At 48.4% G+C, this 25,661-nt stretch overlaps 11 protein-coding genes across 11 annotated transcripts; 6 read left to right on the top strand and 5 right to left on the bottom strand.

Moving 5' to 3' along the window:
- Positions 1-798: 798 nt before the first annotated feature.
- DEU56DRAFT_840998 (uncharacterized protein) lies at positions 799-2,022 on the top strand. Its single transcript, XM_041354971.1, has 2 exons — positions 799-1,446; positions 1,507-2,022. Exons 1-2 carry the CDS (start codon positions 833-835, stop codon positions 1,595-1,597), a joined length of 705 nt encoding a protein of 234 aa, XP_041201626.1. The 5' UTR covers positions 799-832; the 3' UTR covers positions 1,598-2,022.
- Positions 2,023-2,372: 350 nt separating this feature from the next.
- On the bottom strand, positions 2,373-4,855 carry DEU56DRAFT_176716 (uncharacterized protein). Its single transcript, XM_041344925.1, has 11 exons — positions 4,488-4,855; positions 4,324-4,437; positions 4,189-4,264; positions 3,981-4,137; positions 3,773-3,932; positions 3,498-3,722; positions 3,386-3,449; positions 3,216-3,334; positions 3,018-3,158; positions 2,901-2,964; positions 2,373-2,847 (listed from the first exon to the last, which is right to left on the bottom strand). Exons 1-11 carry the CDS (start codon positions 4,730-4,732, stop codon positions 2,440-2,442), a joined length of 1,773 nt encoding a protein of 590 aa, XP_041201625.1. The 5' UTR covers positions 4,733-4,855; the 3' UTR covers positions 2,373-2,439.
- A 1,012-nt stretch (positions 4,856-5,867) lies between these two features.
- DEU56DRAFT_710242 (uncharacterized protein) lies at positions 5,868-6,698 on the bottom strand (the record flags this gene model as incomplete). Its single annotated transcript, XM_041347480.1, has 1 exon — positions 5,868-6,698. A coding segment is annotated over one exon (831 nt), but the record flags the coding sequence as incomplete, so codon positions are not given.
- Positions 6,699-7,496: 798 nt separating this feature from the next.
- On the bottom strand, positions 7,497-9,087 carry DEU56DRAFT_840989 (uncharacterized protein). Its single transcript, XM_041354970.1, has 6 exons — positions 8,902-9,087; positions 8,811-8,862; positions 8,762-8,780; positions 8,686-8,719; positions 8,620-8,646; positions 7,497-8,583 (listed from the first exon to the last, which is right to left on the bottom strand). The coding sequence occupies exons 1-6, from the start codon at positions 9,064-9,066 to the stop codon at positions 7,633-7,635; spliced, it is 1,248 nt and encodes a 415-aa protein (XP_041201623.1). The 5' UTR covers positions 9,067-9,087; the 3' UTR covers positions 7,497-7,632.
- Positions 9,088-10,058: 971 nt separating this feature from the next.
- Positions 10,059-10,454, top strand: DEU56DRAFT_748632 (uncharacterized protein; the record flags this gene model as incomplete). The annotated part of the gene is made up of 1 exon (XM_041349371.1): positions 10,059-10,454. The coding sequence occupies one exon, from the start codon at positions 10,059-10,061 to the stop codon at positions 10,452-10,454; it is 396 nt and encodes a 131-aa protein (XP_041201622.1).
- Positions 10,455-10,571: 117 nt separating this feature from the next.
- DEU56DRAFT_176675 (WD40-repeat-containing domain protein) lies at positions 10,572-12,179 on the bottom strand. Its single transcript, XM_041344924.1, has 8 exons — positions 12,067-12,179; positions 11,979-12,015; positions 11,638-11,922; positions 11,427-11,581; positions 11,199-11,339; positions 10,985-11,145; positions 10,727-10,936; positions 10,572-10,671 (listed from the first exon to the last, which is right to left on the bottom strand). The coding sequence occupies exons 1-7, from the start codon at positions 12,067-12,069 to the stop codon at positions 10,744-10,746; spliced, it is 975 nt and encodes a 324-aa protein (XP_041201621.1). The 5' UTR covers positions 12,070-12,179; the 3' UTR covers positions 10,572-10,671; positions 10,727-10,743.
- On the top strand, positions 11,900-13,052 carry DEU56DRAFT_840980 (50S ribosomal protein L30e-like protein). Its single transcript, XM_041354969.1, has 4 exons — positions 11,900-12,275; positions 12,326-12,431; positions 12,490-12,829; positions 12,993-13,052. The coding sequence occupies exons 2-3, from the start codon at positions 12,327-12,329 to the stop codon at positions 12,826-12,828; spliced, it is 444 nt and encodes a 147-aa protein (XP_041201620.1). The 5' UTR covers positions 11,900-12,275; position 12,326; the 3' UTR covers position 12,829; positions 12,993-13,052.
- A 298-nt stretch (positions 13,053-13,350) lies between these two features.
- On the top strand, positions 13,351-16,112 carry DEU56DRAFT_932890 (uncharacterized protein). The gene is made up of 11 exons (XM_041358743.1): positions 13,351-13,685; positions 13,747-13,825; positions 13,878-13,948; positions 14,005-14,323; positions 14,379-14,462; positions 14,512-14,577; positions 14,626-14,734; positions 14,786-15,104; positions 15,157-15,422; positions 15,469-15,502; positions 15,613-16,112. The coding sequence occupies exons 1-11, from the start codon at positions 13,445-13,447 to the stop codon at positions 15,690-15,692; spliced, it is 1,668 nt and encodes a 555-aa protein (XP_041201619.1). The 5' UTR covers positions 13,351-13,444; the 3' UTR covers positions 15,693-16,112.
- Positions 16,113-17,435, bottom strand: DEU56DRAFT_176514 (uncharacterized protein). Its single transcript, XM_041344923.1, has 5 exons — positions 17,225-17,435; positions 16,870-17,153; positions 16,781-16,808; positions 16,598-16,728; positions 16,113-16,549 (listed from the first exon to the last, which is right to left on the bottom strand). The coding sequence occupies exons 1-5, from the start codon at positions 17,293-17,295 to the stop codon at positions 16,197-16,199; spliced, it is 867 nt and encodes a 288-aa protein (XP_041201618.1). The 5' UTR covers positions 17,296-17,435; the 3' UTR covers positions 16,113-16,196.
- A 116-nt stretch (positions 17,436-17,551) lies between these two features.
- DEU56DRAFT_748621 (uncharacterized protein) lies at positions 17,552-18,155 on the top strand (the record flags this gene model as incomplete). Its single annotated transcript, XM_041349370.1, has 4 exons — positions 17,552-17,655; positions 17,717-17,745; positions 17,809-17,961; positions 18,016-18,155. 4 exons carry the CDS (start codon positions 17,552-17,554, stop codon positions 18,153-18,155), a joined length of 426 nt encoding a protein of 141 aa, XP_041201617.1.
- Positions 18,156-19,601: 1,446 nt separating this feature from the next.
- DEU56DRAFT_985028 (uncharacterized protein) lies at positions 19,602-20,903 on the top strand. Its single transcript, XM_041360027.1, has 3 exons — positions 19,602-19,961; positions 20,018-20,124; positions 20,175-20,903. Exons 1-3 carry the CDS (start codon positions 19,636-19,638, stop codon positions 20,819-20,821), a joined length of 1,080 nt encoding a protein of 359 aa, XP_041201616.1. The 5' UTR covers positions 19,602-19,635; the 3' UTR covers positions 20,822-20,903.
- Positions 20,904-25,661: the final 4,758 nt, after the last annotated feature.

Below are 25,661 nucleotides of genomic sequence, written 5' to 3'. Positions count from 1 at the left end.
ATTGTCATGCTGACTACTGCTTCGAAATGGGTATTCATTTTAATAGATTATAATGGCTAAAAATGCCCCAAAAAAAGTTCTGACATGTTTAAATGCATTTTCACGAATACTACCTCCGGCAACTGCCAGGGATCTTTGATCCTTAACGGTTTTCCGGTATCATGCCGAGTACGAGCCCCAGGTGTTGCAGGTTGAGCTGCACCGATACCTTACCCAAGAAGCCCTTGTCAAGCTTTGCAAGACGTTCAGTATTGCTGTGACTGCCTACTCATCGTTTGGACCCATTCCTACGTCGAACTTGGTATCGACAAAGGCCCGGGTGTTCCTTTGCTCCTCAAGTACAACGTGTCTTCCGCTGTGGCCAAGGTCAAGTGGCATGGGTGTACAATATCCCTCATTTGTGATGATATCTGACGCAAGATAATTAACAGCCAAAACTCAGGTTTTGCTGCGTTGGGCTACACAGCGAGGCATTACCTCATACCAAAGTCCAACGACCTTGGCAGATTGGTAGCAACCCTGGACTGCAACCCTTTGACCTCTAGAAATCTGAGCTTGCAGCATTGAGTGCACTGAACATCAACCTCGGGTCACGCGCACTCATGACTTTGTATGATAAATGATTTAAATTAACTTTGCAGTTGAATGACCTCGCTGACATTGATAGTCGCTTGGCTATCTTTGCAGAAAGGGTGTACGATGAGTGATGCATACCACTGTTCAACGTTCAGGATCGTATTGCATGCGCAGTGACTTGCTTGCCGTGCGGCCACAGCAACGTCGGAGCTTAAAAGGTGCCTTATCTCCTGAGAGTTTAGCGCCTTCATCCCTCATGGCTAACACAACTGCACTGTTCAAGATTTCGAAAGGCGGGCTCACTCGTCGCCTGACATTCTCCGCCCACCCGGATTGGGCCTTTTTATCCTTCAAGATTGGTACGGCATTCGGAATTGCAACCGAGAATGTCGGGGTATCATACCTTGACCAAGATGGGGACGAAGTGACCTTCAGCTCCGAAGAGGAGTTACAGGACTACTATATCACCCTCGGCGATGAGAAATACAATCTTATCAGACTTTCAGTACAAGACTTTAGCACTGTGCTACCGCAGCCACAGGCCCGCGTTTATGACTCCAATGAAGCTTCCACCGCAGCCTTCATTGACGATCCCCACCTCCCTACTCCGGACAACTCTAATAACAGCAGCACCAGAGCATCATCTGTCATTCATAACATAGCGTCTTTCTTGAGGACAACCATTTCCTCTGATCCAGAATTATCAGAGCTCGCTAATAAGATGGCTATAGCGGCCATTGGTGGAATTCTCTATTACTTCGGCGGAGCTGTCCGAACTGCTATGAAAACGACTGAATCCGCTGCCCAAGAGAATGTTGTTCCAGATAACATGGAAGTGCAACAGGAACAAGGACAGGAATCTAGTGGAAGGTATTTCACTTCTCTTTGTACTAGTGTAGTGATAAAGAGGATATTGACTCGCATCTGCAGCAATGATGTTTCCAGGCATCTTATCGTTATCATCATCACTGCCATGACTAGCATTGGGCACGCTCCACGTCGTGGCCCCAGACATCATTAGGGACCATTCCGTGAACCGCACCACAAGGACACCAGCCGAGGCACGCTCCTGATTTTTGTCTGTTCTCATTAACATCTCATGATGGGATTTTTTAGATGAGAGGTACATGTGACAGAGCAAATGGTTACCCATCCTCCCACCACTAAAAACAGCGAGGATGACATTTTGACCAACTTGATCAAGGAGCTTATTTCTTCCACTACCGCGCCTCGGGCTAGCAGCTCCATCGAATCCGTCCCTGGCCCTTGGGCCTAATGTGATGATGTATGATGTATGAAGTAGACTGTTGTATTCTGCTTTTTTTTGTCCGACTTTCTGACTATTGTATTTAAAAAATTTATGTTCTGATTACTTATAAGTTATGTGTTGCCAGTAAATTTAAATGTTTATGTATTGTTGTGCGGCTGCACTCTGCCAAATCCACACTTTGGGCCGTACTTTTACGTGCTACGCTCATATTCATTGTTCGTGTTGCGATATATAAAACAGACAGCCGTGATGGAAATTACATTCGAAGGGTATGAAATCGTGTGTCGTCGACATTGCTCGACTTGCAGTCTATAGCTACCATGACGGTACTTGGAATTCAGTGCTGTTGATCTGGTAAGTCATATCCCACCATCAAACAAGGGGAATATTTGGAGGGATGAAGTTCTAGAGAAAACTACAACCAAAGTGTAAACTCGCCAGAGATGGCTGCGTCGGGTTCACACGAAGATCCTCCATACCAGAGCACTTCGGTTGCGAAATGAAGCCAATCGATCATACAGATCTCGTCAAAGTTCCGTGTAAAATTAAACATACATCAATCAAGTAATTAATCAGAACATCGGGGTCAAACATCATGCATAAAATCCATGGCCGACATATGGAGGTGCGGGACTGAGGGGCGCAGGTTCCTCAGTCATCTTCTCAGCAACAAAGCCCTCATCCAACTGCGGGGGAGATTCCGGATCAGTCCTTTTCGAACGCTTCTTCCGAACCCCCAATGGACGAGAAAGTCTGACGAGGTCTTTCTCGTCTCGTTGCGGATGAGCAGGTTTGCCGAATGATCCAAAGGCTCCACGTTCTGGGTCGAGGACAGCATTATGAAGGCTTGGATGCGTGGCGGGTATATGGTCAGGATGGAGGGACGCCTGAAGACGCGTTCGACTTCCTGTGTACTGTCTGAGGACGCGGATAAGCCTCTCAAATACAGTTTCGTCTGGCGAAGGACATCCGCACTGCATGTATGGGACGTGAAATCGCGACTGAGTCTTGATCAGTAAAATTGATTTTCAACCACAAATATGACCCAAATTACCTGCCATGCACGACAAGTATTATCAAGGGCTTTCGAAAGAATGGCTTCTTCTGTAGCAAGTGGGCTGCAATATAAATTAGATGATCCGATAGCTACGAACCAAGAGACTTCACTCACTGGTCAACACGACGGTCAATGTATAATTCACAATCAACACCGTACCTGCCTCCCATAAGCTGATGGCTGTGCCAAATCAGATCAATATCAATAGTAGGAACAGGCATCAGATTCGGTGAGGCTGCTGCTAGATCGAGGAAGCTAGGGTAACGATCAGGTCGTCCATCATCGTGATCTTGCGATGAATATACTCCTTACCAGTGGTAACGAAGCAGAGCATGTTCCAGGACTTGTAACTTATCGCTGTCCTTGAATGCGCCAGGTCTAAGCCAGCCTAATTCATTTATCCTTTTAGTAAATATACCCTGTCGCAACACCTAGCCGGAAAATGTTATAGTTAGAGAAAAGAAATATATATTTCAACTCACCGCGGAAATGAGGTTGATAGAGAATGGACTGTCATCTTCATACGCGCTCAAAATTGTGGTCCTCCTTAATTGAGGTGAGAAATTATTGCTAGCATATTGTGGGGTCACATACGTCGCCTCTGGTTGGTCTCTTAGAGCTATTGCTATAGCGTCTCTTAACAGTGGCCAGGAGTAGCCAATGCTTTCCTTGATTTCTTTCTCCCAGTCCAGTCGAGCAATGCGCTGGTTAGAAGACGAAGAACTCTTGCGACAGAACTGTGATGACCGCGTGAGTTGATCTTTTATTGCCTTCGCCCGTCGGGGATCTCGCTTTCCGTTTCCAAAGAACAAACTTCCGCTGTAATCTTATCAGTGATAGCAATAAAGTTGAACGGAGTGCCACTCAACGCCATATAATTCTCGTTCCCATCTTCTGACTCTGTGAGATCTCGCACGAACTTTGCCACGGCTAGATTCCCCTTTGTTATCTTCAGTCTACATCCCGGGAGGGGACATATAGCACTAAACTGCTGCTCTGAGTACCCAGTTCCATTATCGTTAACAAACGCTGCAAGATACTTTAGCCTCCGAAGCAGTGAATGGACCTTTGACTCACGAACGAAGACACGGGTCCGACACCGAGGACACTCCATTTGTTTATGAGTCAATTCTTCCATGGCATCAAATGGATCGAAAAATGAGCCTGTTTGTTTGTGCCACGCAGTAATGCGCGATTGAGATGGTTGATTCTTTGCAAGTTTCCCAACATTGATCTGCCCATAGTCAAATTATGTCCGGGGATATAACTATGAGTGATGACTAACAGAAGCGACAACGAACACGTTGAGCAGGCGAAGCTGCTGAAGAACGGCGAGACGTTCACAGTCTTCTTCGTACCAACTGCCGAAGGCAAAATTTCAAGTCATTGATTCTGCATGGTTAAAAAGTATAAAACTCACCATGGATTCAATAGATAGGCATGCCAAACCATCCACACGTCAATAGGTGGAAACTGTTTACTGATGAACTTCTCAAGAGGTACGCACTCCAGGGATTTGACCCATCGCTCAAATCTTGACCAGCCATCATGATGCGTACGTCAAATGGAAGTGACTCGACGAACCTGTCGATAGCCAGTGTGATAAACCATACCCAGCGGCTATCTTTATCCATTTGTGCTGCAAAGGCAGGAATCCTGCGGTCCTTACATTCTTCTACTATAACCCTCAGATTATGGAACGCTCTGAGGAGACGGAGGTGCCCCTTCACTTGTGTAATAGACACGAGTGAACCTGGAGGCGTCTTTGAGCCGATTTCAAATGAAGGCACTTGTTTCTGCGAGGTTCGCTTAGTCGCCTGGGTTTGCATGACCAGCTGCAGAGTGACGAGGATTCCGGAGTTGTGAGCGCTGCAAGTCCGTGCGACTGTCTTATATGTATAGCTCACTGTCGGGATATAACAAATGATCGGATTCAAAGCGGGATGAAACTCTCAGTTGATGATCGACGTAAGTTGATATCACTAGATCATAGGGGCGATGTTAGCATGATTTGTGGACAACTAGTGATTAGTGAATTGCCATGGCCGCATACTAGAAGGGGAATGCTCGGCCTTTGGCAACTGCTCGAACAAGTTGTCAGAGGCTGTCAGTGTGTAGTCACGTACCAAAGATATAAAACTCCAATAATACAAGCCAGGGCTGGGCCCTTCCCGCGATCGTGAGATGCAAGAAAACAGCCTTCCTTGATATCTGTGGCTATGACTGCCGCACCTGGCAATGCGCATCAGACGTCAAAGGAAAAGATTCAAATCCTGTGCAGCACTGCTAAAAGCCTACTACAGGTGACTGCCGAGTGTGGGGATTATACAACCGATCTCCTTGTGAGACGAGCTCAGTTGAACTATTTGAACTAACATCTCGCGAGAGCCAAAATATAACTTCCATAAATGGTCAACCGTTTCAACTACCGCCGGCTGTCTACAGGTACAAGAGGGTAAGTGAATCCCTCATATGACTCCGAGGCCAAACGTGCACAATATCCTCCGTCATCTCCTTCCTCCATCTAGCATCAGCAGATGCATTTGGGTGATACGACAACAGAAATGCCGTGTACGGGCGCGACCTCCTGCAGGGGTCAAGAAAGCCAAAGGCCCCGCCTCCGTATTGTTGCCAAAAGTCGATGATGCCGAATGCCCACTCCGCACGAGGATCATATTTGGAATGCATGCAGGTTAATTCCACATTCCACAGCTCCCCGTGACTGAAACCGAGTCTTCTCTTCGAGCCATGCGTTCCTTCCACCACTGCCTCATACACTTGTTCGACTCGAATCAAAAGCACGTTGATCTTGAGTCCGTGATTAGTCAAGGCAAATAGCTTATCCCCGATTATGTAGCGCTCATTGTTAGCCTGTTCTTCCGCGTCAAAATCACTTGTGTTGCCCACTGCAGGATAGCAGCTAGGATCAGCTGGAAGGGCGGCGTTGTAAGAGGACGAGGATCCTTTCCAAGAGAAGATCTCCCAGTTGTCACATCTCTGCAAGATGGCCTCCATTAGACGATAGAAGGCTCGTTTTCCCTCGCCATATGCCACCATCAGGCTAACATCAAATATCCCGATCAAGGAATAAGCGATGTCTTCTACCTTCGTCGTTCGTCTGTTGGATGCCCATACCATCTTTTCTTGCACCCGGTTCGTCCCAGGTGTGAATACCCTGAGATCCATCTCAGGTATACGTGTAATGCGCGAAATTTCTTGTAGTAAGATCCAGTTGCATTTGTCGTTCTCCGACTCATGAAGGGGCCTGAGTGGCGCCCACCACTTTCCATAAAACTTCATCTGGAGTGGTGCAAGGAGCTCCAAGAGCGTCCAACCTCTTTTGAACCACTCCTCCTTCGCGAGATCGTCCATGCCCTCTGTCTCTGGGAAGTAGGTGATGCATATGTGTGAATTGCGATACCATCGGAACATGGAACGGATGGCCTCGTCGAGCTCTGAACTGCTTGTCTTGTCTATGCAGCACATATCGCACCATGCGAACGAGCAATTGAAGTCGTTGCGTGCCTTTTGGCAGAACGCGTATAACTTCCCAAGTCCACTCACGTGGCCTGGGGAATCAAAAGACCCGACTTTGACCTTTGACCGCATGTATTGGAACGATGTCTCTGAGTCTCCGTCAACCCATCGATGAGACAGGATGGCATATTGGACCTTCTCTTTTATCAACCTTAAGATAGCGTCTTCCCATTCTTCGTGAACATTGGGCACGATATCATCCTCTTTGATCTTGTCGACTGTGGTCTGGTAGTATGAACGCAAGGAGAATCGGTCAACCACCTCTATCGTTTCGATTGGGCCTCTATCGGGATGCAGTTGAAGGAGGTGTGCGGGTATCTCGTTGATGATATACTCGTCGAACATTCTGGAGACAAGCTCTCTAAACGTCTCATTTGAACTCATGCTGCAATCAGATATTGAGCCATGTCATGTTGTGCCATCTGTGGTTAATTAAGATACTCACCTAAGAAGTAGCAAAGTCTTGGGTGGAGTAGTGACGACGTTGATGAGTGGCGTGAACAAGAGGGAACGGAGGAAAGGTAGCAAGACCGAATTCTGTTTCATTTATAATATGAGCGCTTGGCCCAGCTGGCAGTGCCGAATGGTCCTTTATACGAGTCAGTTATACAGGTTCCACTACCAGTATGGCAGTTCCTGTCATTTTGGCATGTTGTACGATAGCTGTACTCTGTATAAGACTCATCGTGATTCGTGACGCAATGAGCAGACCACTGGTAGTAGTACTGTACTGCAGGTTAGAATTTAGGCAGACACTGGTGTATCGCATTCGTGTTTGAGAAAGGGTAGCAGTGACGGCCGCCCACCGCAACTATTCCAGAAGCTGTGGAATGCAGCATGCTTTGATACTCCAGCGTGGCACCGAAGGAATGGAAAGTTGGGCCAGCGAGTCGGTATAACAAAGACCGTTGATGATTGATGAGGCTTGTTCCATAGCCAGACAAACAACCGGACTCAGCCTGGACCTTCAAACTTCACCAGGAAAGAAGGAATTGAACAAGATCACAAAGAACTGGCCAATGTCACGGTGTTGGAACTTGATACAATGCATGTAGACGATCGATGAAACTTGCTGGTAATAATTGTAACTCCGCTACCAACCTTTGCCAGCAAGTAGCAAGAACGACAAGGAACGATACAAGTATTGATGAAAGAGTTTGTATGTGTTGCGAGCATGAGTCCTGACATATCGTTAAAGATACAACTGGCTCAAAGGGTGTCCTACATGACCGTCTGGTTGAATTTTGATAACTTCCTTTGTCATCTCCTTCTTCCACCTGGGATCTGGAGATGGATTTCTATCCATGGACAACAGAAACGCGGTAAATTCCCTAGACCTGTCGATGAAACCCATCCCACTGACGTCAACCCAGTAGTCCAGGATACCTATTGCCCAGATGGTGCAACGAGGTTCGCGTTTTGCTCCAATGTGCCTCACTGCCACCACCTCGAACTCTGCACGCCCGAAAGTAAGGCATCTTGAATCGTGCGACTCGTCTGTTGTGTGTCGTAAATCGACGTCCAGTACGAGCACCTTGATTCGGAGGCCATGGTTGGTCAAGGCAAAGAGCCTATCTCCAATCCCGCAGCTCGCTGTATTCCATTCCTCTTCATTGCCTGCTTCGTGCGGGCGCTTCACAAGCGTTTCCCGATATCCCACCGGATAACAGCGCGGAGCCTCGGGAAGGGTCGCATTGTAGTGGGAGCATTGACCACTCCAGAGAAACATGTCCCATTTGTCGTATCTCTTCATTATCTCCTCCATGAGACGGAAGAAGGCCCTATTTCCCTCGCCGTATGCGATCATGAGGCTGACATCGAATATTCCGATGAGAGAATATGCGGTATCTTCGATGCGTGTCGTTCGCCTCTTAGACGCCCACAACATCTTTTCCGGTACTCGATTTGTGCCAGGGATAAACGATTCAAGATCTTCGAGAGGAATGTGCGTGATTGTTGATATCTTTCGCATGATGGTCATGCTGACTCTGTCGCTCTCGGAGTAGCGGAGCGGTATGAGGGGCTTCCAGTCGGCTCCGTAGAACTTGATTCGCGACGGAGCGAGGAGCTCTTGAAGCGTCCATCCTCTTGTGAACCAAATATCAACCTTCACTCTTTCACCGTTTTCACCCTCCTCCAAGTCCTGCCTTCAAGAGCCGCAAGGTTTGCCGTCTCCGACAGGTATGCGATGCATGTATGGGAATTCCTGTACCAGCGAAACATCGAGCGGATGGATTCATCCAACTCTGCGCTGCTTGTTTTGTCTATGCAGCATGTGTCTGACCAGGCGAATTCACAGCCATGGTCATCCTTCGCTTTACGGCAAAACTCCTGAAGTTTCTTCCACCCGGGCTCGAGCTCATCCCGGACTTTCATCGGTTCCGTCGATATATCTTGATACAAGAGCTCTTTGGGCAGCCATCTATGGGAGAATATGGCATATTTGAGTTTTCTCCTTCACCCGCTTCCTGATACTGCCCTCCCTGTCGAATAGCCTTTCATTGCGAAATTCTTTGTAAATGTCGCCAGGGACTGATTTGAAGTGCAGCTTGACGTCGGTCCTGTCTACCAGTTTAAAATTCTTCTCCTGACCATCTCCACTGATGTAAAGTAGACGAATGGGCATCTCGTTGGCAATATACTCGTTGAATACTTCGTCAACGAGATCTTTGAAGCCCTTATCGTCAGCAGTGGAAGCGCCTATGTAGTCGTCGACCACCATAGGAACGCCCGAGTCGCGCATAGTGAATTGAAAGTTATCTGCTAATGTTAGGCAACAAGATCATGATATGCATAGTGAGTAACTCACGATCGACGACTGCTGGTAGTGGTGGGTGACTGAGAGACTCTTTAGACGCTCTAGAAGGGATACATGAAGTTCGCGTTTATATTTAACTTTCCAGAACGAAAAGAACTTTTGAACCACCTTTGACGCTCAAGACATGGTAATCTGCCAATATATGTTCAGAACGTCACCGAGCCGGCCTTTGCTATGTACATTCGCTGCAGTGCATTGCCTCCATGAAGCCCAGAATTTATGCGAGCCGTCCTGCACTGACTTTCGAGACATCGGAGCCTTGTGATGTGGTCATCCCCATCAAACTCCCTGACACCAAGTTACCGCTGTACGACATTGCCTGCATGTGGGCAAATTACGGTTACCACTTACCGTTTGGCGATGGCCGCTGTAGGTTCACATAAACGCGTACAGAAGAGCCGAATAAGCATTTTTCATGGTATCTAGTACGTACTATGAAGCAAAAGTAAGCCCATCCCCCTCAGGCTGTGGCACCAAATTTCAGCATGATGTCCAACTTGCATCATTGACAGCGCTGTTATCAAGTTCGCACATAATGGAGAACATGTACACGTTGCCGTTGCCCAACCAGGTCTTCCACGAGTGTCTTCAATGCGATACCCATCAAATTGCTCCACATCTCCCAAATGAAGTTCTTTCAAACGTTATTTTAAGCCTACCATCGATAGCATCACCGGTCAAAAGGCCAACAAACAACTGCAACGCTGGCCAAGGAAGGCCTTCACGAGTTGGTGAGGCATGAAGTGAGATGTGTCATCCTCTCGCACCGATAGTTCGACATGGAGGTGTCGTATCATGATATGCTACAGGAGGAGAAACCCGTGACTTCTGTGCACCATGGACTCACGAACTTCTGCGAGAAGGCCAGAGCGCATGACTGCGATTTCGTATGGTCTAATACTTGCTGCATCGACAAGCCGAGTACCTTGGAGCTTGACCAGTCCATTCGTTTCATGTTCAAATGGCATGGAAACTCATGGGCGTGCGTCGTCTGCCTTGGGAAGTCGTTGGACTCTACAAGAGCTCCTCTCCTCACATGTCATAAAATTCTACAGATGGGACTGGACGCGCTCACCGACAAAAACGACAAACACGGCGAAGATATTATCGTGATTGCTATCTCCAAAACCACGAGGATTCCGACGAATGAACTCATAGGTTTCATGTCGGGAACGTCTATCATGGGCATCCTATAGGACAACCATTCGTAACCAGGACATGGCTTATTCCTTGAGTGGTATTTTTGACTCATCAGCATCTTCATCAAATACGGAGAAGGCAGGAGAGCGTTTCATTGACTACTCAGAGCGATCATAGAAAGCCTAGATAGCTGGGAGGTGTTTGATTTAATTCATGGATGATTCTCCATATGAAGGCAAGACGTTCGCTTCATTCATTCGTTTAGTTTGGGATCTACAGCGGTTGGGAAAACGATGAACTTCAGCGGTACAAGGGGACCAAAAATGACCTGCTATCCTACCCACACTATGCACCGGCACCAGCGGATCTCCACCATCGTACATGTCCATCCTGTCCTCCAGTAAGAAATGCACCCGCGGATCCAGGAGCGGGTGGTTTGGGGGACCATGCAACGCTCCATACCTCGCCACTTTCCTGGAGCGTCGAGACTGCTGCGCGTGCCGACAAGTCCCACACCTTGATTGTTTTGTCAGCAGACCTAGAGGACGTAGATTACTAAGGTTATGTTTGATAGAACATGATATACCCTGATGCAGCCAGACGTCCATCCGGCGATATGCTAGTGCTGAGCACCCAAGAAGAGTGGCCTGTAAGCGTGGCTACTGCTCCAGAACCAGGTTTTCCGGATGGGGTTGAGCGCACATCGTGAAGAATGAGGCGCTTGTCGTCAGAGGCTGTCAATAACAACTGGACGCCATTCGCTCAGGCTACTTTCTCTCAATAAAATTGAAGAAACGAACCTGCCCATCGTATGACCATGCCAACGATCTTACACACATGGCATGCGAAGAATAGGTTGATGTCAAAGCTTGTGATTCCAGGTCAAATATAAAGACTTGGCCAGCTTCGTTCGAAAATGCCACCCGAGTACCATCTGGACTCTAGACAGAATCGATTCGTTAGTTATCGCGAGAGTTCTGGGATCCTTGGAATTTGAAACATCGCAATATTGAATACAAGAAACTCACATGCACGCAATCCATACCGTGTCTGCTCCTACCACTTGCCAAGATTGCTTGTCGTGTTCCGAAAGAGTCAGGGTTCGCAGAATAGATATTCACATTTCCAGAGCTGCTGGTACCCGCATACGTCGCGCCATTTGGATTGAGTGACACAGACCACGCTGGGCACATATAACATCATGAGAAATCATGCTGTCTTAGAGTCCGCGCAACTCACAAGGCTCAGCGCCTTGCACTGAAGAACGGTCGTAGCTTTCATGACGCCCGACCACGGTATCAGCCTGGAGATCCCAAAGCCATGTTGTACCATCGAGACCGTTGTACAGCGCAAATTTCCCATCAGGTGAGACGGACAGAGAAACTATCGCAAGGTTGTGTGGCGGACGCGACATCGACACCTGTCCAGAGGTGGAATCCCACTGCTTCACTGTGCCATCTGCGGAAGCGGACACGGCCGTATTATTGGCCGTCCATGCTACAGCCCAAATCTCGTCACTGTGCGCTGTAAACGATCGGTTTAATGAAGACTGCCTAGGGTAGTAACACTCTGGCGCGTACGTTCTTTGCACTCAAGCGCGTTAACGAATGCGAGACTCTAGCAAATTTTATAATCTAACTGCCATAGCATCAGGGAACGCGAACAAACCATATCTGACTGCTTTTGTGGTCGATGATCAGGTGCAAAGTGTAAGGCCAACCTCAATCAGAGCGCAAGGATCAAGTCAAATGGGATAACGGCTCTTTCCGAGCGGACTCTGGACACGCACAAAACCTTGTGCTGGCCGAAACCTTATTTTTCATCACATCAACGAGAGCGGACGAAGACATCGCAAATTCTGTAATCTAATCCCAAAAGTATGTCGTCTATGATAATGTCCAGTTGTTTCTCTGATTGAGAAATAAAGGATGTCTGACGCTGGAGATGAAATTCAAGTTGACGCCCCGGCTGCTGAGGTCGAGGTAACCACCGAGGCTCCGAAGGGCAAAATGTCCGTTGAGGACGCTCTTCAGGTACGCGAACGCGAACCCCCTAGTCAGGTTTTACCAGTTCTTAACTTTGATCGTGTAGCAAGTTCTGAAGAACGCCCTTGTTCGTGACGGTCTCGCTCGTGGTCTCCGCGAGTGCGCCAAGGCGCTGGACAAGCGCCAGGCCCACTTGTGTGTGCTTGTGGAGACCTGCACGGAGGCTGAGTACATCAAACTCATCGAGGCACTCTGCGCAGAGCACAAAATCAACCTGATCAAGGTTGGAGATGGCAAGATCCTGGGTACCTGGGCAGGTCTTTGCAAGATCGACAAGGAAGGCAACCCCCGCAAGGTCGTTGGCTGCTCTTGTGTCGTTGTCAAGGACTATGGTGTAGAGAGTGAAGGTCTCAACGTGCTCCTTGAATACTTCAAGAACCGTTAGCGTACGTGCTATTCCAATTCTCGTATTACGATGACAAGACAGACTCCCTCAACCGAGAATTCGTTCGCTGAGGAAACAGTCTAACCGGAATCATTATCTCGTCTGATCTTTATTGGTATTCTCGCATGAAACGCATCACTGACTAACATCTCTCTACGTTACAGATTCTCGTGTACCTTTGTTCTCATTCTAGTACATCTGCAAATAAATGATCTGCGTTGTAACTTGTGTGTTTGATGGCTGATCGATTGTTTCTACAACCAACATAACTTAAAGTTGCCGACTGACAAACACCAGCACATATTTCTTTCCCCTGCTGTTGGGTACCTAGGATTCCACGTATGCTGCGCTGTTCACCCCCAACAGTTTGAGTTTGACCAAGACGCACCTTAGGGGTTGGCAAAGGTGTATTCAACTGAACATTAACGTTGATCGACTAGACGTAGTCGAATTCCAATATTAAGCTATGCATTAGCTTTAGTAACTTCGTCTTTTTGAATCGTCCGGATGTAATAGCGTTAACTCCGTGTACATGCTTTGAAGTTTGCACCCGAGCGCCAAGACGTATACATATAGGCAACTCCCCAAAGTTTCGACTCCCTGTGTTTGAAAGGCCATGGCCTCCCCAGAGCCTAGTAATCGAGCGCCTCATAAGGCTGCCATGTCGCGAACGCCATCATATATTCAATTTGCACCGCGCCGTGCGATGGCCTCTTTCGAGAACCTCGTTGCACTCGCAAACCACCAAGAGCGACTCCGGGAAGCCCGAAGGATTGTCTGGAGGGAGCGCGGCGAGCCTGCTGCCGAGCTTGAAGATCTTTGGGAGTGCATGGAGCATGCGGGGCGTGGAGGATTGAGTGAGTCATCGTTTGGCACCCTCACGGTAAGTAGTATATGTTGACAATGTTTGACATGTAGGGGCTGCAACGATTGCTTTTGCTCTCCGTGCAAGCGTGAATCTTGTGCTGGCCACGATAAGAATAGGAAAGGTACCAAAGTGAGTTAGAACTGGACATTCGCTTTGATCCCTGATCGATTGAGTCGTACAGGCACATGAGGCTTTCACTTATTCAACATGCAATCTTTGGAAAGGACTCGTTTAGATTCGCAGCCATGCTTGGTGAGCGAACAGATGTTGTAATATCTTTTGCAAGCTTTGTCTTATGGTTTTCACAGGCTCCTTCGTGACTATTTACAAGGCGATACTTAACGCCCTCCCCGTCATCCTTCCCGTCAATGAACGCGCAAACCTACCCTCACCATTTGAGGACGAGCACGAAGATGAAGATATCGAAGCCCCACCAACGCCTTTCGAAGTTCCTCTCTCAGCCAGACAGCCGCGCCTCTCCTTAAGTGCTCAAGCACATCAAATTTGGGTGCGTAAAAAGACGCGACGGTGGCACGCTATGTTTGCTGGTGCTCTAGCCGGTGGCCTCGCGGTTATGTTTGAAAAGCGATCAAGAAGGGTTGTCATCGCACAACAACTCTTCGTTCGGTAATCCATTCTATTTTTATGATGATGCAATGATTCATTTCAAAATGATGTTTAGGGGTCTTCAAGGTTCATATAACGCGTTTACTACGAAGCACGGTTTTCATCTACCCTATGGAGATGTGCTCATGTTTTGTCTTTGGTATAGGTAATGCATTATGGTAGAGGCCTTAGTTCTGATGTATGAATAGTTCTGCACAAATTGTGCACGGATTCCTTGCTCGACCGGAGACGCTCCCGCGATCATACATAACGTGGTCAGTCGATTGATATTTATTGCAGCGATTTTTTTCAAAAAAATTTAGGCTTACAACTGCGTCGGGCGCTCCGGCGAGCGCGATCAAGATAGTCCAAGAGATGAACCAGACTGGGACGTTTGACATACAGGACCTCGACAAGATCCTCAACCGCGAGGTGCACTGTTTATGCTGATTCTCCTCGCGACGCCTCTCACTTGCATAATAGGACATCATCCCCACACATCAGGCCACTCTTCTCGCTAGAAAGGCACTGGCTACCAATTCGTCTCCTGACTTTGGGCCGCCCTACGCTCCCTGTGCCGCCGTGCACCCCTGGGTGGAGTCATGCACACATGTGCCGCTACCACGCTTCGTCACAGTATTCAAATGGGCCTTCCCAATCTATGGTGCTCTGCATTTTGTCCCGATGATATTGTTCAAGCGGCATGCGTTCTTCAAGAACCCATTGCACAAGCTTGGGCGTGCAGGGTGGGCTACGATACGGAGTTCTGCATTCTTAGCAACGTTCATTGCTACGTTCCAGAGTATGTACTACCGTCCCTTTGTCCCTGCCTGGCATTTAACACCTCTCCGTAGCGTGGTTCTGTTTCAAGCATTACCTCTACCAGATGCTGTCCTCCCAAACTTTAGTCAAGCTCCCACAGAAATTTATCGACTTCTTTGCGTCAAAATATTCCTATGCACTCGGTGGACTGTTTGGTGCGCTTTCACTTCTTGTCGAGGAAAAGCGCAGGCGAGGAGAGCTCGCGATGTATGTTTTGCCGAAGGGCCTGGAAAGTGCCTGGTTGACGGCACGAGGCAGGGGCTGGGTGTTCCACACCGGTCACTTTGGGGAGATGATTGTAAGTGTTCAGTTTCGTGATGGATGGATGTACTAACATGTACTAGCTCACTGCGATGGGAATGAGTATGGTTATGGTGAGTGCGAGGTTGCTATCTTATTCTAGCGCCACCCTGATGTTATTTTTGTGACGTCCAGAGTATTTATCAGGTAAATTTGATTCTGTCTGTGGTGGGAAATCCTCCGGAAAGCTCACTCTTTTCAGAACGACCCACAGCATCTGTCTGGGCTTGTCAGGCGGATATTATATCAGTTCATCGGGCCTAACTGAGCGAGGGCGGCGAGATCGTATATCCGCTTGGAAGGGATTGTTCATTTTTTGTGGGTTTTTGTCCCATCACTTGCCCTCGTAGTAACATGTACGTTGGGGCAGCATCAATGTTGTTGTGCTCCTTTGAGCTTGTAATGATAATGACTTTACGTTCTGATGAGAACGACGCATCAAGATCGCATTGACGACAACCAGACCCGGGAGACCATGCCAAACAAATTTCAGGGTTCAACGTTCAAACGTTCATCAGCTGTTCAAGTACTTTCAATTGCGAGGTGGCGCAGGCAAAGTCGACCTCGCCAATGTACACTGCCAGTAGTGTGCATGTTTGCATGAATGTGTTGTTTGACTCGCTGATATGTAATGTGGTAGGATTATACGTGCTGGATACGTTCACGTGATAAATAACGGGTGGTAGCCGAGGACTTAAAATGCTAGTAGTTCCTGCCTGAGGCAACTATCAAGCGCCCGCGCCGTCCTATGCCTTTTCACATACTCGTCTTCTCATACAGCATTGTTTGCGGAGAAGCAAGCGCGATTATGGGAGAACTCTTGTTGATCCGGGACATGCGGTGAATGAACGTCCAAGAACGAAACCAGATCGTCCGCAATGATTCGATGCATCGCACTCGTGGGACGCAGCCGATCTACCCATATCGCGCCCCCAGCTTGACTGATGTCGCTGGGATCAAATCCAAATGCGTTTGGGTCATCCAAAACGCGCGTAAATGTGTCCCATGAGGAAAAGAGAAAGGCGGTAATGTCTGGATGGGATCTAGCCCAACTCTGGAGTTCTCTCTCTAATGTCGTATTCCACGTCTCATACTGTTCCAGTACGGTACTGGTATCTTCTCGAACTACGTTTGAAATGAATATATGAATCACTGGAGACGATGCGGCCATACCTGAGGGTGATCGGTGAATTGGAGGGAGATCAAATAAGAGGAAGTTTCGAGCTCCGGAGGCGTATAGTCTCTCTTGGTACCGGAAAAGCCCCTTCAGCGTGTTGAACACGCCATCCATGTCTTCGATGAGGCTGAGGAATTCAGAATCAACTTATATTCAAGACAGCAGGACGACGATCTTACGCAAGATCGTTGATCCCAATCCATGTCACTGTCGTAGATCGACGTAGATCCCGTCAGAGAGACCAAGAACGCGACTCAAGAGTACTCACTAAAGAGTGTGTCTTGTGGTTCCCATGAGGCCGATGATGGCTTCCTCCCGACATTCGGAAGGAACTGGTATATGATCTGTCTCTCTAGAGAAGACACAAAGTCGCTTCCCCTGGCATAGTCGTACACCAGTTTGGGTGAGCGCAATTTTACGAGATGTCCGACCCAGTTCGGCTTTCCAGGCTCTGCGTATGTTACCCCGGGATAGGTCACTCCCAGTGGGCTCTTGATTGTCGGATGGGAAGAAGCTTGATAGTCCCAACGTACGCTGCTATACGAATCGCCACTAGTAGAATGGATCAAGTCAACTTAATCTTTTAGAAGCTCGCTTAGTTAATAGGCGGGATGAGGACATACAATATGATCAAATGTTGGATTTTGCTAAAGCCATGCCATGTGTTCCCGGCCTGGATGATAGTTGAGGGCATCGTTCAGTTGAAAAAAAAAAAGTTGTTCGGGAAGACAAGAGGTAAATCTTCTCTTACCTGACTATAAGCTAAAAAGTATCCTCGTGTATTCCGTGCTGGCGGCACTAGTTGTAGTACTGCTCCACAAACATGTTCCGAGAAATGCATGTGTTCCCCATTCGGGATTCAAATGAATACCCGGACAGTCCAAACCCTAAGTCCTACATCGTGCCACTCACGTTGAAAATTTACATTTCAACACAACCCAATTGGTGGGATGGAAGAAAAGGAGCCTCCTGAACGCGCAAATTTGTCGAGTCCTTCTACGTCCCATACGGCGTCTGGAGTATTCGCTCACTTCCAGCCATACGCACGATCCAAGTTCAGTCCACTGGCTATATCACCGTGTTATTCTGGCACATTGATTGACTGAATTTTGAAGGGGGCCCGTTCTTGCTCTGGGGACATTATGTGCGTGTCGATCGAGGTTTTCGCTTCATATCACTATTATCTGAAATTTTTTTGAATGAATAGTCGCAGCCTCAGCTGTTATTCCATCCACTGTCCTTCGTCCAAATGTTTACTTTCCTCCATATCTCCATCGAGTTGGCTTCTCCCTCGTTTTTGGCGGCGCCGCGTATGTCCTAGCGGCTGGTGACGCAAGGAATGGCAGCGGAATAGCTACCGGTGAGCTTTAGCATCACTCCTTGATTCACGTTTGATGAACATGCACCGCGGCAGCTTGGTCATTGACATACCTCTTCTTGCATCTGCGACGGTCTCTAAAACCACCATTTTATCCAATGACACTCGCAATGACGGGAGGTACAGCTGCGTGTGCAGCTTTGTACGGTACAGAATACTTCATGTACCAGACCTAAGTCACAGTGCTTATTTGGTCCTTCCGATCGTCCTTGTGCTTGAGGTCTGCACCATGACAGAGAAGCATGTCCGCAGAATCACCAAACTTATGGGCATCAATAAACTTTACCTCGTGTTCCTAAGCCAGGCCTGATCGAAACAATGGACGGCACACAAGAAAGAAACGCGTTAGCTTGTGCAGACCCTCTATGCTGCGGTTGTCCGGTTTTACTGGGACTTCTTGAACACAAACACTTTGATCCGTCGTAGGAATGCACAAGCGCACGGCGGGCAGATAATGTACTCCTACCCAAATTCATTCCAAAATAACATCAAATGTCAAATCGATGACCAGCACTCGCCAAACTCGCACAGGTACAAGGCAGTCTTACCTTCCATGAAGGATACTACATCTGCCAGGCGATTCGTGGGGCAAAGTTACTCACCGCGCTTGACCTTGGTACGTGACGTCTCTTACCTTGACTTCGCTCCCGTGATCCTTTGACATGTTCCACAGCACTCAGGAAGTTAACTCCACACTTGCGGACACTGAGAACATGCGATGGACCGTCACGATATGTGCTCATCGGATGGGGACACATTGCCAAACGTGCACCGCCGACTTTTCTGTATCCCCGTGAACTACCTACAACATGAATCTCTTTGTTAAGCAGACAAGATCTGGCAGAGACCCGTCTCTGAGCTGTAAATCCAAGTATTGCAAATCAATATGAATGTAAAATGAAATGCTTTGAGCCGGTGGCAGTAAGTTGTATCTGCTCGTTAAGAGCACGATGACTGATTGTTCTTTGATGGTATGGCATGTTATTTAGGTGCGGAGATCATATTCGATGTCCGTTTGGAGACTTATGGACTTTTAGTTTGTTCCTAGCGGCCCGGGGACGCGACGCCACTTGGACGCACTGGAGTGAAGTGTCCTTGTATTAGTGGTTGGACACATTCATTGGTGTGCTCTCCCGTTCGATGTGTTTATGTTGATAAATCTTATCAATTAGATTGTCGAGTATGCAATTTTCGATGCCACTGACTGTCGGCAGTATCTATCAGATCCATGTGCACGAAGAACATACTCAGACAAAGGGGAAAATACTCCGACCTAATTGATCATCCCCAAAGCCGTACGAGCAAATATCCGGGTGGCCTGTTGTTGTTGCATTGTTCGTTGACAGAATCAAAGGATACATTCCTTTGTATCTGTGCCGCTTAGTCTGGGTAACAAGTTATGTTGCAAGCGAAAAAAGGAAGAAACGCATCCAAGCCATATTCACGAACTGCAGTGGCAAATATTCCAACAGTTTAAATACTGTCATTTGTATCCTTTTCATCTATCGCATTTTCCCTTCCACATCTGCTATCAAATTTGTGCACTGAGTTACTCTTGTACACTTACTTCGCCTGCTGTCGCTCATCTGGTCCTTGCACAGGCTAGCGGCTCGCACCACTGACAATATTTCACTCTGACCTTGTTGATCATCGACCATGGATCAGCACGCGGCTCAAATGGGCCAGTCATCGATCCTGGGCCCATCCCACCCCGAGTTTCAACACCACCCCGAGTTTCAACCGCACCTCCAGTATCAACCGCGCCTCCATCGACCCTACCCCCAGCATCGACTCTTACCCCAGTATCAACTCCATCCCCAGTATCAAATACATCCTCAACGTTTGGGACCTTACCCTCCGGAGTTGAACCAAGTTGGATACCAGCCCGTTGCACCATGTAGCGCCGTCTTCCTACCCACCCGGGGAGCTCAGTGCAGCAGGCGCAGCACCGCCGCGTTTCTCACCATAAATATCCCGATTTTGTGAGTCTAACATATTTCTTTGGTTCTCGTTATCATGCTGAAGGTTGCTTCATCAGGAACGTGTCGATCGCAGCGGCGAAGTCGGGTATAAATGCCCCCTCTTGCACTGCCAAATGGAAATACTGGGAGCCAGCATACGGAAACATTGCATTCCGCCTCACATGTATGATGATCTCTTAATTATAGCACGAACAAGTCTGGACCTTCTTTCAGACTGCCTGGAAATTGCATGGGAGTCCCGTACAGACACAGACGTCAACAACGAACACTCCCCACCTCCCTGGAAAACCCAAACTCTGACGCTATCTGGTAAGGCAGAGAGCGTCAGACCATGGGAGTTCCTGATGGGTACTTCCCATGGATCTGCTTTCGTTGCTTCGATCCTTCACCTCGCCTCCAACAACACGTCCAACAACACCCCATGGGGACCCCTCACGGACATCCCCCAGGGATGGGCTGGGCTTATTGACCCTTGTTGGCTTGCCCATGATCTGATCTATGCTCAAATGTACGACCTGCCTCAGTGGATGGAGCGCACTCCATGGGGTTCTTTCCAGAAGCTTCAAACAGTGTCATTGGCCTATGCGCATGTCAGACGCCCTTTCGATTCATCCGCATTGATCACAACGGGATCGCCCTTGCATGTGGAGGTGCTGATGTTGTCTGCATCCTTGCTGCGCCACCCTGTTCCGTGGGTGGCGAGTGGGTTTATCAAGAGGGGTCCCGGAGAGGAGTGTATTGTGTCGGATGATGTTCGTTTCAAGGTGTCCCGTTCTCGTTTACACTTTAGGTATGCTCGTGAAGATTGGCAGAAGGTTTGGGCATGCGGATTTGGGCGTTATGATTCTAAAGACGACTAGGGGTGTTATGATATGGCTGATATTGTATATATGATTCTAAAGACGACTAGGTGTGTTATGATATGGCTGATATTGTATATATGATTCATTGTATATAATAGCATTGTGTTTAAAATAATAACTCGGAAAATACAATGTTTGCAGAATCTTGTTCTTCGTTCGTCTCCGTAAATATGGATAGTGTCTCTCCGTGTCCTTACTCTCGATAACGCTGTATATAATTGACCGTGAGCAAAGGGGTCAGTGCGGAGGTCGAGAATAGTCGTTCGTGCACGTCCAACACATAGATACCATCTTCGGCGGAAGCTGTATTCGCACCAAACATAAATACATTGACACGGAGATCACCACTGTCTGAAGTGGCGATGAATTCGAATCTGTTGTATCGCCAGAAATTCTTTTCTGCAGAGCGCCATAGTGCAGTGCGCACAAGGAAATAGGAGAACGCAGAGCAACGAACCAACTATCATCGATTTTCATCGGCTGACTAAGTATAGCAGGGCAATTGCATATACGTAATCACACTCGTGTTCATTATGTCTCTTTGACGTCCTACCACTACCGATACTGAAGAGTCGGACAATAATTTCACTGAGCAATATGACGTGAATTATTCAAATGCATCGGTACAGACCAACGGCAAAAATGCGCGTCAGCATAGCATGACGGGGTGGACACAATAGCCCACCGAACCGCCGGTTATCAAGCTTAAATATTGTAGATTAGTACATACATCTAGCTATAAGACAATATTATACCCTTTTACTATCTCTTGCCCAGAGTTGCAAAACTTTTGACCCGTTTTTTATAACACAACAACTACACAACATTAAAATAAAGCAACAACATGAGCAAGTAGGATTCAGTACATACTAGTGGTACTCAAAATAAAAATTAGAAATGTTTGAAAGCTCGCTGAACTCTGACTAAGGCTTTCAACTCGTGGCTAAGCGGCTTCCAACACTTCGGCCGCTGGGACTGCAATTGAAGGTCAGGCCGGCATCGCTGGCAGAGTTTCAAACAACCATGCCTCCTTCTCGCCAATGTGTACGCCGTTCTGCACGCTTGAAAGCTAACCCTCTAGTGCGTTGCTCCAGGTCGATGGACGACGAAGGTCCAAACACTTGCGGACCAGCCAAACCCCCTCCAGAACAGCATGTACCCTGCCTGACTATCCAGTGGCAGAGCGACCGTGCTCTTACCGACATCCTCGTCAACCATCTCTCCACGCACCCCGCCGATTGCAGAGTACTTTTCTACTCTGACGGCAAGAAAGCGATGGCTGCCGTTGATGATGGTGCCTCGGGCTCGGACAAGGGGCAGGTGTATGGTACCCTGGCCAAACTTATTTTCACTGACCACCCGAGGTATGGTTACGCGTTCGCCACCAACGCAAAGAAGTTTCGTGACGGAGTCTGCAACCGCATCCAAACGTGAGTCGTTCCCGTTTTTTCTTCCGTTACAAAAAATACTGAAATTTATGTAGACTTAGGGGGAAATACAAGAAACTCAAGGCATCTTTTGACAGTACTGGCGCTGGTGTGATGCCTGGTGAAGGCACGCAAACGAAAAATCTTTTGGGTGAGTCCTCGTTCCTTATTTTCTGGTCCTTAGCTGATGTGTTTTGTAGATGCAGCGCTCTTAGAGCTCCCATGGTATATGGAACTGGATGCCATTTGGCATTCCAATCCGTCCATGGCTGCGAAGACTCACTCATCAAGACCTGGCGTCGATCACGCCAGCGCGTTATATTCCTTGGTTGGACGACATGCTGGGGCTGGTCCCCCCATGCAACTTGACACCAGCGCCGGTCCCCCCATGCACATTGATACCAGCGCTGGTCCCATGCAGTACCCTCAACCGCCTCCTCAATATCCCCCGCCTGATATCCATCCTTCCAGCACTCCGCCCTCGCATTATGGCCAGCACTACTATCCCCCAGCAATGCCTTATGCTGGGGGTTCACACGGTGATCCCTCCATCGATCCAACACTGCAACATCCTGCTCCTGCTCCTGCATTACCCTCCGCTGCCCCTTTGCCCTCCGCTGGCCCTTTGCCCTCCGCTGGCCCTTTGCCCTTTGCTGTCCCCTTACCCTCCGCTGCCCCCTTACCCTCCGCTGCCCCCTTACCCTCTGCAGCCCCCTTGCCCTCCGCTGTCCCCTTACCCTCCGCTGCCCCCTACAATCAGTCTTCTCAATTCCATCTCCCGGCCTTCCAACATCAGATGACGACATGGACATGGACTTTCAAGGCACCGGTGGCCCATTGGATGCCCCCCTCGAAGGTGATGAGAGGGCCGATAGCTCTTCCAAAGTCGCTGGGAAGAAGCGACAACTTCCTTCGTCGCCGTCTCCCCCTCCCGATGCTCCCAAACCTTTCGCTATGCCAGCAGCGTCCCCATCATCTGTCTACAACAGCCGCTCGGCATTTGGCCTGAAGAAGCCACCGAGCCGCGGTAGACACCGCAGGCTGCCATCGGAGATCTCTATCAGCACGTCAGCACCTTCGTCCACGACACGCAATACTACCCCGTCGTCGGACTACCTGATGTCCTCGACCCCCCAGACTTCGCTTCCACATAGCGCCGGCGGCTCGAAGAAGAAAAAGGCCAAGTCGGACGTGATGCAGCAGGTTGAGGAGGTGAGGGATGAGATCGCGTCCATGCAATCTGATGCGATGTCGCGCCATGACCACAAACATCAACGCTATCTCGCGAAGCTCGAGGCGAAGACAGAACACACCCGCAACATCAAGAAGTACGAGTGGCTTCGTGCCACGCGCGAGCACGAGACCTTCCAGGCTACTGTCAGCCATCAGCGTCTGCAGGAGTCGAAGGATAGCGACATCCGCCTTCGCGAGGCCGACATCCGAGTCTACGAAGCGCATTCATTGGTGCTCGACAAGGAGGCGGAGACTCTTTGACTCAAGATCCAGTTTCAGCAAATGATGCAGGCGAGCAAGGGCCCAGCATCAGATGGAGTTGAGTGAGCTCTCGTCGTCGTCGTCTCGTTGCCGTTGCCGTCTCATTCTCATCATCATCTCATTCTCGTTCTTGTTCTTGTCGTCGTCTCATCATCTTATTTGCTGTTGTTGTTTCCATTGGACTTATGTGTTTTCAGTTTTGTTGCTACCTTCTGTGATTGAGTACATAGCTATATACATTTGTTGTACAAGTCTGTTAGTAGTATTACATGTTCAAAAGCATTGATCATCCTTCCCTATGGTGTGCATCTGAGTGAGGACTGTTAAAGAGCTCATCGATCAACTTTGCACGAGCAGCTTGACCAGGAGTGCCATCATATGTCCTGTCACCAACTACTTCTTCACCTTCTGGACCCTCAATCTCTTGATCAATGAAATCTTCCCCTCCGTGCGAGCCCACTTTAGAGAGCTCTCGTATGTTCCATCCTCCTTGCGATGCTCGATTTCAAAGCGAATGATCATGTTGTGCAGGATGATGCAACACTTGATCCACTGCACAGCAAACTCGAGGTCTTTCTCAGCCTGAATTCTGAACCGTAGCTCTCGAAGGGACTGGAACCGTCCCTTCAAAACAGCAAATGTGTGTTCAACACGAACATGAATCTACATAAATAAAAATCAATTGAAAAGCACTAAAAAAAAAAACATACCTTAGAGAGGTGATAATTGAATGTCTTCTGGTCCCTTGTCAGCCGTCCGTTGCGAGGCCTCTTGAAAGGGGCGATACACCATGGTTCCAATGGGTAAGCGCTGTCTGCCCAAACCCAATGACCATCAGGCATAAGATCAGCGTGCTCGTCATAGAGGCAAGTGGATCGAAAAGCAAATGCATCATGGACACTCCCGGGATGACCAAGAGAGTAATCAACAATCAGGAGGTTATGGGGCAGGATGACTGCCTAGAATTAAATTAATTTTTACACATGAAGACAAAGAACAAAAATGTTACCTGACAGCCAAGGGAATAATTGGACTTCCTATCATAAAATGTCTCACCGTAATAACCAGGTTTCGTGAACAGATTCATAGTCGAACCATCGATGGCTAGAAAGCCACCTTTCCACTCTGGACAAGTACGTGACTCGGCAAATTTGCGAGCCAGGTCAGCGTCCTCAGAATTACCTGCTGGGAAGCAGATAAACTGATCATGGGCATCAAGCACCGCAATCATCACACGATTAGTGCAATTAACTACGGACCCGACACTCACGCCTGCCCATTGAGCGACATCCTCGAGAGAAATGGAATTGCCATAGTGGCCTGCCCGATTCAGAAAGATGGCGAGCTGGATGGAGACAGGGAGCTGAGGATTGTTGGACTGGTTCTGGAAGATAGGGTGATTAGATATATGATTGAGGATGTCATCAAAGATCTCCGGGTTGACACGAAGTTTCTGCCGAAACAAGTGAGGGCGGTGTTCCTCGTGGTGAACCAGCATGTGGAGTTGAGATGCTCGTGGAGGAGGCTCGTCAGGCTTGTGGAGTACATGAGCCCTCATAACCTCATCACGAAGAGCATTGATGGTGTCTTGGAGCCTGTCGTAAGGCAAAGCGACGTCATCAGAAGATACAGAACTGGTATCAGAAGAATCTGAAGTCGCTGAAGTCGCTGTGATAGGGGAGTCGGGGGACATGGGGGAAGGAGATCTTAAAGACAGACTGATTGAAACATCATCGTCTGAAGGAGTAGTAGAAAGCGAGTCCTCGGAGCTGGAATCACTCTCAAAGTCTGACCAGTCCTCTAGGATATCCTGGTATCGTAACCTGGCCAAAGAAAGTTCGGCCTGATCCACGGTATTCAGGAGCTCTTTACGAGTGGATGGACGAGGCATAGTTATGGTGGGGGGCTATGGTGCG

This window comes from Suillus clintonianus (assembly GCF_016758775.1).
Source record: "Suillus clintonianus strain FC179 chromosome Unknown DEU56scaffold_165, whole genome shotgun sequence".
Taxonomy (NCBI): domain Eukaryota; kingdom Fungi; phylum Basidiomycota; class Agaricomycetes; order Boletales; family Suillaceae; genus Suillus; species Suillus clintonianus.
This window is presented reverse-complemented; position numbering and strand designations above follow the sequence as displayed.